At 46.2% G+C, this 9922-nt stretch overlaps 3 protein-coding genes across 3 annotated transcripts in view; 2 read left to right on the top strand and 1 right to left on the bottom strand.

The window, feature by feature from the left end:
* Zbtb4 (zinc finger and BTB domain containing 4) overlaps nt 1-2204 on the bottom strand; it is a 21413-nt gene extending 19209 nt beyond the window's left edge. Inside the window, exon 1 of the mRNA XM_029546107.1 lies at nt 1570-2204. The gene's annotated coding sequence lies outside the window, so the exon portion shown is untranslated. The remainder of the gene's footprint in view (nt 1-1569) is intronic.
* On the top strand, nt 549-2658 carry Slc35g6 (solute carrier family 35 member G6). Its single transcript, XM_021213932.1, has 2 exons — nt 549-916; nt 1381-2658. Exons 1-2 carry the CDS (start codon nt 848-850, stop codon nt 2398-2400), a joined length of 1089 nt encoding a protein of 362 aa, XP_021069591.1. The 5' UTR covers nt 549-847; the 3' UTR covers nt 2401-2658.
* Nucleotides 2659-3936: 1278 nt separating this feature from the next.
* Nucleotides 3937-9922, top strand: part of Polr2a (RNA polymerase II subunit A) — a 26067-nt gene continuing 20081 nt past the window's right edge. The window contains exon 1 of the mRNA XM_021214062.2: nt 3937-4437. Within this exon, the coding sequence (XP_021069721.1) occupies nt 4345-4437 (93 nt within the window). The 5' untranslated portion in view covers nt 3937-4344. The remainder of the gene's footprint in view (nt 4438-9922) is intronic.

The raw sequence follows: 9922 nt of genomic DNA, 5'->3' as shown, positions 1-9922 counted from the left end.
GAAAGGAAAGCCAAGTAAGGAACTTGTATGCTTGTAATCACAAAGTAGAGGACACAGAGGCAGGTGGATCCCTGGGTTCTCTGACCAGCCATCTAACCTACTGAGCAACTTTTAGCCACTAAAGATCGTGAAAACATAGCTGGGCAGTGGTGGCGCACGCCTTTAATCCCGGCACTTGGGAGGCAGAAGGAGGCAGATCTCTGTGTTTGGGGCCAGCCTGGTCTACAGAATGAGTTCCAGGACAGCCAGGGCTACACAGAGAAACCCTGTCTCGAAAAAACAAAAACAAAAAGAAAAACAAAAAAGAAAAAAAGAAAGAAAAGAAAAGAAAAGAAAAAAAAAGGCAGACAGGATATTAAAAAACAAACAAACAAACAAACAAAAAAACCCTGAAGAAAAATACCTAATGCTGCCCTCAGGTTTTTACATTCATAGGGACATGAACATACACAGAAACCAAAAAGAAACAATCCTTGTAAAATGACGTAAAACATAAGTGAAATAAACCAAGAGCAGCTTTACTACAGGGTGGGGGAGGGGGAGAGAATGAGAATGAACTTGGAGCCATAGCAACAAAGCCAGGAAACAGGCCTGCAGTGGTGGCACACACCTATAATCAGCCTGGACAGCTTAGTGAGCCAGCCCCAGCATAGCCTGGCCTACAGAAAGAGCCTCTTTACCCTCTCACCCTCAGATCTCACTCCAAACCAAAAAGAAACAAACCGACCCCCCAAATAAACGACAACAACAACAACAAAACCGAGTTAGAATCAATGAGAAGATAGCCCCTGCCCGCCTCGGGAAGGTTCCAGGGAAGGAACCTCAGCCCCACTCCAAGCAAATCACAATGGCTGAAGCTCTGCAAGGGACCAGGCAGCCCGACCCAGGAGGAGAGGAGGAAGCCCAGGGAGAGATGGTGAGTCCTTAGGGCAAAGGGGAAAAGCGGGGCAGCATTCAGTATGGAGATATTCCTCTTCCCCTCCTCCTCTAAAGTTCCCAGTGGGCCTGGGGACACCAACAAATGAAATTCATAATGGTGGACCCAAAGTTTCTGGATTCCCGTGACATGATATGGATACACATAGCATCTGAAGCTAACTCCCATTCCTCAAATGAGCAGAGTATCCCTGGGTCCTCTTTTTTTCTCTGGGTAGTAGAACAACTAACTGCCCAGAGAAACATGATGCTCCAGGACTATTCACTACCTGCCTCCCGCTTTACATCCTCAAGGCCCACACTGTACCACTTCATCCATCTTCAGGCCCTTTCTAGCTCCTATGAGCTCCTCTACTATCTTGAAGGGTCCAAGGTTTCCGCCTGCCACTCACCCTATCCCAGGCTGTGGTTGCTCTCCTGTCCAAGCTCCTTTCTCCCTAACAGGCTGCAAGTCATCCCTATTTCAACCTACCTGACTTCACCCAGCCATCGCCGCCCTCCACTCCAGCCAGCCTCCCCTCGGACCATCACCATCGCTGCGGGCCCTCCAATGCCACCAAAGGCCTGTTTGTGGCCCTGCTGGGTGGAGGCCTGTCTGCTGGCTTCGTGGGCCCATTCTCCCGTATGGCTTACCAGACCTCCCAATTGCCCTCGTTGGAGCTGCTCATCTTCCGATGCCTCTTCCACCTCCCCATTGCCTTGTTACTTAAGTTTCGTGGTGATCCACTGCTGGGACCTCCTGATGTTCGGGTTCGGGCCTTCCTCCATGCCATTCTCAATGTCCTCAGCATTGGCTGCGCCTACAGTGCCGTCCAGGTGGTGCCTGCCGGTAACGCAGTCACTGTCCGCAAAGGTTCTTCCACCATGTGCTCTGCCCTCCTGGCACTCTGCCTTGAGAGCCAGGGTCTCAGTGGCTATGCCTGGTGTGGCCTGTTTGGCAGTACCCTTGGGCTAATCATCATCGTGGGACCAGGACTAGGGACACTGCAAGAAGGGACTACTGGCCTCTACACAGCCCTGGGCTATGTACTGGCTTTCCTGGGAGGTCTGGCACTGTCACTGGGGCTGCAGATTTACCGCTCTCTACACTTCCCTTCCTGCCTACCAACTGTGGCCTTCCTATTTGGCCTGGTGGGGCTAATGGTCTCTGTACCAGGCCTCTTTGTGCTACAGACCCCTGTGCTACCCCAAGACACTCTGACCTGGAGCTGTATGGTGGCAGTGGGACTCCTTGCTTTGGTTTCCTTTGCATGTGTGAGCTATGCAGTCACCAAGACCCACCCTGCCCTGGTATGTGCTGTCCTGCACTCTGAGGTCGTGGTAGCCCTGATGCTGCAGTATTACGTGCTCTATGAGACCGTGGCACCTTCTGACATTATGGGAGCAGGGGTTGTATTGGGCAGCATTGCCATCATTACTGCCCAGAACCTCAGTTGTGATAAGGAAGGGCAAATGGAGGAATGAAAACAAACTTGAGAGCCGGGGTGGGGGGGAGGGGAGACAGGGGTAAATAGGAGAGATGGGAATAAAAACCATGGGAGAACAAATGCTTGGCAAAGAACTGGTGTGGAGGATCAGTGAGATAGCTAAGCAGGTAAAGGCTAACACTACCAAGCTTGATCTATATGGTAGATGGAGAAAACCGACTCCTACAGATTATCCTCTCTGTATATGCGCTGTGGTGTGCTTACACACAAAATAAAAAAAAATACATATATTAAAACCAAAAACTGGTGTGGAGAGAGATGCCCTAGGATTCAAGGATGACTTGGGACAAAATGGAGAGGGGAGACCGGGAGCATTTACAGGAACCAGGGTAAGGAATTTGGGCTATGAACAGGGAATAAGGGCATCATTCAGCAGTGAGATCTCAGATCCAAAGGACTAAGGAAGCCTGGTAATGGGCCAAGGGGATTAATCCCACAGGCAGGAAAGAGAAGAACGCTGGAGATGAAGAACGAAGAATGCGGCTTGTCAGGCAAACAGCCAGCACTGGGGGAGGGGCGTGATTCTTTTCCTTTGGACGGTATTTTGCTTTCCCTAGTGGTGGTGCTCCCTGTCCGAGCGGTGATGTAACGCTGACATCAAGCACGAATGAATCACTGTGGTTGGCAGAGCAGTTGGCTTTGCTTTGAAAAGGAGTGGAAACATGCTCTTTTGGGAGATTCCCTTGAAACACTCGGCCGCCACCTTATATTTCTGAAGTCGTCTGGAAGGTGTAGGGTTTCCTAAAAGTTCACATTCCTTGACCCCGAATTCCCCAAGACATTCCTATTCTGCCCCACCGCGAATCTGCTTTTCTCAGATTGTCGCGTGATCAGCGGCTCCCGGGTAGCAGCCATTCTACTTTCAGAATAGGCCTCGGGGCTCGGGAAAAGCTTGGGCTTGCACATCCAGCGCCAGGGCTCCGTAAGGCTCTCGATTAGACGACAGGCGGTGCCCCAACATCCTGGGGCGCCTCGCCACTAAGATCGGCTACTTCCAGTTGATTGGACGCGCCATCTTGCCTGCTTTATGCATATTCAGCGCAAAACTGAATATTCATGAACGAGGGCCGTCCGGTCCCTCCCTCCTTCCCCCCCTCCCCCGAACCCGCTCGGGAGGACCCGAAGGGCGCCGCCTTCATTACCGATGCGTAGAACCAACCATTTTCCCGGTGTGTTCGGGGGGGACACTAATGAGAGACTTTAGCCGAGAATGAGCCTGAACTCCGAAGCCGAGTAAAGACGGCCTAACTTTATCCTCCGTTCTGTAAGCCCTCGGCTCGAGTGCACGGGAAATCCGAGAGGGGGACGGCAGGATCAGAAACATTCTCCTCCTCCTGTCGCGTCAGAAAGAACACCCAACCAGGGAGCCGGAGCCCCGGCGTCAACAACTCCGGCGCGCGCGCTCCGTGTAGGCCGGTGCGGGCGGCCCCGTAGCGCAAGGGAGGGCGGGAAAGGAAGGGGCGGGACCCAAGGGCGAATCTATAAAGGGCGTCACTCAGCCAGTTCTCTCCTCAGAAGCGCCGAGAGCGCGACCGGGACGGTTGGAGAAGAAGGTGGCTCCCGGAAGGGGGAGAGACAAACTGCCGTAACCTCTGCCGTTCAGGATCCCGGTTACTTATTTATTCGTTACCCCTTTTCTTCTTCCTTCCTCCCAAAACCTCCTCCTCTCCTCCCTTCTTTTGTTTCCTTTTTGGGAGCCGACGAGTCTCCGGAAGGAAGAAAAGGCTTTCTTTCAGCCCTTTTCGTTTCTCTGCCTTCCCCCCCTTCCCCCCCTCCCCCACCTTTCCCTCCTCCAGCCTTTCCCTCCCTATCCCGGGAGGTCTTTCCTGGTGGCCGCCCGGACGGGTTCTGAGCACTTAGGCGGCGGTGGCGCAGGCTTTTTGTAGCGAGGTTTGCGCCTGCGCAGCGCGTCTGCCTCACCATGCACGGGGGTGGCCCCCCCTCCGGGGACAGCGCATGCCCGCTGCGCACCATCAAGAGAGTGCAGTTCGGAGTCCTGAGTCCGGATGAGTTGGTAAGATGGTCCGCCCGTCTCTCTGCTATGCCTTTGGCTGATGATCCTCTGGGAAGATGGGTCAGTGATGCTGATGTTGTGCGGGGTCCAGCCTTCAGCTTCCCAAACTTAAATTATGCCGGGACTTAAACAAGCAGAATGCTATGTCTGAGATGAGTGCTTGACTGGACAGAGAAGAAAGATGATTCCATACTTGAGCACTGCTGCGGTTCAACGAGACGGGGTTGAAAGTTCTACAGGAAGTGGATCCCCAATTTTAGTCCTTTCACAAATATTGAGCACCCTGCTATGTGACAGTCATCAGGCACTAGGAACACAACTGCACAATAGAACAAAATCTCTACCTGCTAAAACACTGGGAAAAACAGCAGGGAAGAGAGCTTAATTACAAAAAGAAACGAGCAAAAATAAGTGCCTAGATTAAAGCAAAATGAGGTAATGCTGTAAAAAGTCACTGAAATTGAATGGTGTCGGGGTTTGGAAAACTTACTTGCCAGGGGAGGTGACATTCCCAAGTAATATCAGTCATCAAAGCTATTTTTTTAGGTGGAGGAAACAAGTGTCATGGAACTGAGAGGGAAATAAACTTGTATTCTGGAGACTGAAAAGCCAGTGTTGGGGCAGGGGTTAGTGGGTGAGGATAATACACTGAAGATGCTTGGGATATTGTAAATTATGTTCTAAAGAGTCAGAATTTCTATTTTCAGTAGGAAACCACTGGGTAATTATAAAGGTAACAGGGTTTTTTTGTTGCTGTTGTTGGGTTTTTTTGTTTTTGTTTTTGTTTTGTTTTTTTTTTTTGGTTTTTTGAGACAGGGTTTCTCTGTGTAACCTTGGCTGTCCTGGAACTCATTCTGTAGACCAGGCTGGCCTCAAACTCAGAAATCCGCCTGCCTCTGCCTCCCGAGTGCTGGGATTAAAGGCATGCCCCACCACGCCCGGCTAAGGTGACAGTTTTTATACACATGTACAGTAGCTCCATAAAGAGCTGATGTGAAGTGGGTGAGGATAGACAAGGGATAGCTTTTGGTGACTTGGACGTCTTCCTCCTGAGAGGAATAGAGTAAAGAATAGAAAGAGTGGAATTAAAAAGCTGATTCTAGACTGAGGCAGTTCTGTTGGGGTTCTGTAAGGGCTCAACTATAGCAGAACTCAAAAGAACAGAAAAGGGCTAGAGAGATGGCTTAGTGGTTAAGAGCACCGATTGCTCTTCCAAAGGTCCTGAGTTCAAATCCCAGCAACCACATGGTGGCTCACAACCATCTGTAACGAGATCTGACTCCCTCTTCTGGAGTGTCTGAAGACAGCTACAGTGTACTTACATATAATAAATAAATAAATATTAAAAAAAAACAAAAAAAAAAAAAACCAGAAAAACCTACATCAGGTTTCTGGGCATCCAAGACCACACAGACCAATACAAAATAAATTCCAGATAATTAAAGTAATAAAATACTAAGAAAGTACAGGATTTTAGGGGAGCTGATACCAGAGGACAAACCTTACATTAATAAATAAAGGTAAATTTTCTGATGAGCCTACAGTAAGCTAAGCATTGTACTGAAAGAGTAAGGCAGGCATGGGCCATTTTATCAGATGTTCTAGAACAGAACTAAAATAAGTATATTGGGAAACAAGTTTGCACTGTGATGGACAGGGTTTGATTTTTCAGGGTTTTGTTATGTTTTGCTTTTGAAGCAGGGTCTCTATATGTAGTACTGGCTATTCTGCAGCTCATAGACCAGGCTGAATTTTGCTGGGACTGAAAGCCAGCCTTGTGCATGCTAGGCAAGTGCTCTGACAACTTGCCTACATGTATTCAAAGCTCTTGGTATTTTGATACAGAATCTTCCTGTTGAGTTCAGGCTGCCCTGGAAATGGTGATTCTTCTGCCTTACCTCTGAGTGCTGCGAGCATAAGCATGTACACCTGGCTTGGCTAGACTTTTTTTTTTCCTTTAACAAATTAAAAATAAAAAGGGGGTGGGGGCTGGAGAGATGGCTCAGTGGTTAAGAGCACTAACTGCTCTTCCAGAGGTCATGAGTTCAATTCCCAGCGCACACACATGGTGGCTCACAACCATCTGTAATAGAAATGGATGCCCCTTTCTGGTGTGTCTGAAGATAGCAGCAGTGTACTTATAAAATAATTCTTTTTTTTTTTTTTTAAGGTTTCCTAATAACAAGTAAAAAGAGTTTCTTAATCTGATAGCAAAAATAATGAGAAGATGGGTGTCTTCATGTATTATTGATAGAAGAATAAGTTGGTTAGCATTTTGGAGATCATTCAGTCTTTAATATATGCATCTCTTGACCCAGCATCATACGAATTTATTTATTTTTTAAATTGAGACAGGGTTTCTCTGTATAGCTCTGGAACTTGCTCTGTAGACCAGGCCAGCCTTTACCTTTACCTTAACCTTTGCTATGGTACCTACCCACTAACCTCTGTTCTGAGTAGCCCTGCCTCAGTCTTCCTGTAGTTGTAGAGATGTTTTCATCGTGGTCCTTCCCTCAGGAGGATCCACAGTCCTTGAGATCCTACCCCTCCTTGCCTCTCCAACTTATTACCAGTCTCCTGGTAAATTAAAGAAATGTTTTTTAGATTTATTTATTTTATGAGTATTAATGTTTTGCCAGCATGCATGTATGCACACCATACATGTCCCTGGTGCCTGGGAGTCAGGAGAGGGCATTGGGTCCCCTTAAACTGGAGTTCTAGAACGCAGTGAGCAACCATGTGGGTCCTCTGCAAGAGCAACAAGTGCTTTAACCACTCTGCCATCTCTTTAGCCCTTCTTGGTTTCCTTTTGCAACCCTGACTTGCTTACCTTTTAACACTGCAAGTTTGTTCTTGCTTCGGGGGCTATTTAATCAGTCTCTGCTGCTTAGAATAACATTGCCGAGACCTTATTGCCTGTTCTTCATGTCAGTGTGTTCTGTATTTAGATGTCTACTCTGACCATTAAATAGCATCCTTCATTCTGTAACCCCCTTTGTTTTACTTCAATAGCCTGCCACTGTTGGAGGATACATTTTCTTGACTGGCATGTAATTAAAATGATTTGAGTAAATACGTTTTAACATTGTTTGAAAATGACAATTGAAAGTCACCTAAATATTTACTAATAGGAACCCTTTTTGAATACCTTAGGTCCTATCTTTAGAATAGAACAAAACTGTCCTGTAGTCTAGATCCAATGTTCCCAAACTGCTGTCACATTTGAAGCACTGTAGCAAAGTCACAGGGGCACAGGGTATTTATTCTGTATTCTAGAAAGAAGTATTGGAGCTCTGTACTCTACTAGTTGCACATGGTTCAGTTTCAACATTAGGTGGCGCTGGATCCCATTGGATGACATCATATGTTTGGGAAGCCGAATTGTTTTTTGTTTGGTTTGGCTTGCTTTTTTTTTTTTTTTTTTTTTTTTTTTTTTTTTTTTTTTTTTTTTTTTTTTTTTTGTAGTTTTGGTGTTGGTTTGGTTTTGGTTTTTGGTATGTGTGGGAAAGGTGCTGTATTCAAGTTGTTTACAAAAAAGTAAAAAATAAAAAGATTTGATGTGTGTGCATATGTGCATGGCATGTGTATGTGGGGGAGTCTGAAGAGGTGTTGGACACCTGACATAGTTGCTGAGAACTCCCCTCCAATTATCTGCAAGAGCAATATGTGGGTGTTTTGTCCTTGTTTTGTGGTGGGGAGCTTAGTTTGGTTTGTTTTTGTTTGGTTTGTTTTGTTTTGTTTTCTTGAGATAAGAGTTCTCTGTGTGGTCCTGGCTATTGTGGAACTTGCTTTGTAGACCAGGCTGGCCTTTCACGCAGAGATTCAGAGATGTACCTGCTGAGCTTAAAGGAGTTTGCCATCACACCTAGCTCTGTGATAAGTGTTCTTAAGCACTCAGTCGGCTCTCTAGTTTTATTTTTTATCTTTTGAGAGTGTTTAGATCTGAGTTCTGGGGTTACAAGCAAATTCCACTGTACCTGAATCACAAAGCTGCAATTTTAGCAATTGCTGAGGAATAGTAGATTTGAAGCATGAAATAAGGGTGCTATTAGCTAAGGATTGAGAAGTTGGACAGCATCTAACAGTTTTAAGTAGGAAATTTTATTATTTCATTGTTCATTTAAACAAGATGTCCATGTAGGCTCAGGCTGGCCTTGCCTCCTAATTCCTCCTCCTGGGTGACAGGCACATGTCACCATACCTGGCTTTATTTTAACAAGTAAAGTATTTAAATAACAAATAAAATATTCTTCAGCTTATGTGTTTTTGTTTTTTTTCAAATGGCTACTGGTTTCTAAGATATATATATATATATATTATTTTTTTTTTTAAAGATTTATTTATTTATTATATGTAAGTACACTGTAGCTGTCTTCAGACACTCCAGAAGAGGGAGTCAGATCTCCTTACGGATGGTTGTGAGCCACCATGTGGTTGCTGGGACCTTCTGAAGAGCAGCCGGGTGCTCTTACCTACTAAGCCATCTCACCAGCCCGACATAAATATTTTTGAGTTTGGGTTTTCTTGCTTAATGGATCTTTTTTGAAGGTATTGTGAACAGATAAGAGAAAAAGTTACTTAACAATATGCAAAATGAGGTGTTCTTTTGAGACTTGGTCTCACTATATAGTTCTGGCTAATCTAGAACACATTACATAACCCAGGCTTGCCTCAAACTTGAGATCTTTCTGCCTGAGTGCTAGGATAACAAGCATGGGCCCTTATGCCTGCCATTTACCCCTTTTTAAAAGATGCAGCACTTAGGGGCTGGGTGCTGTGCAAGCCTAGGACCTGAGTTTCAGTTCCTAATAGCCTTGTAAAAAACCAGGTGTAGAGGTGTGCTCCCGTAATCCCAGCAGCGAGTAAAGGAGGATCTCTGGGGCTTGCTGGCTTGTTAGTATAGCCACATTGGTGGGCTCCGAGTTCAGTGTGGGAGCCTGTTTTTAAGGGAGTTACATGGTTTTAGTTTGGGTAGGAAGATGGGTAATAAGGGGCTTTCTGTGAGGTATTCCTAAAGTTTTGGGGTAGAAATTTAATTACAGGGGGCTCTTTGAATTGGTAAAATGTCTGCTGCTAGGACTAGAGAGATGGCTCAGTGGTTAAGCGCACTGGCTATTGGACTTTGGCTTAACTCCCAGCACCTACATGGCAGTTTACAACACCATAACTCTGGTTCCAGGGAGTCCAGTACCCTTTTCTGGCCTTCTTTGGTACCAGGCACAGATGCAGTATACGTGCAAGTAAAACACTCAAACATACGAAAATACATTTTTAAAAAAAGTCTGTCAGACGTGTTGGCAGTGCTTGTAAGTTCAAGGCTATCCTGATCTACACTGCTAGTTCCTAAACATTTAGGGCTACACAATGAGACTCTTTAAAAAGAAAAAAAAAAAAAATAGCTGGGCAGTGGTGGTGCACACCTTTAATCCCAGCATTTGGGAGGCAGAGGCAGGCAGATTTCTGAGTTTGAGGCCAGCCTGGTCTA

The sequence above is a fragment of the Mus pahari genome, chromosome 14 (assembly GCF_900095145.1).
Source record: "Mus pahari chromosome 14, PAHARI_EIJ_v1.1, whole genome shotgun sequence".
NCBI lineage: Eukaryota > Metazoa > Chordata > Mammalia > Rodentia > Muridae > Mus > Mus pahari.
Note: the sequence above shows the minus strand (reverse complement) of the source record. Positions and strands in the feature narration are given on the sequence as shown.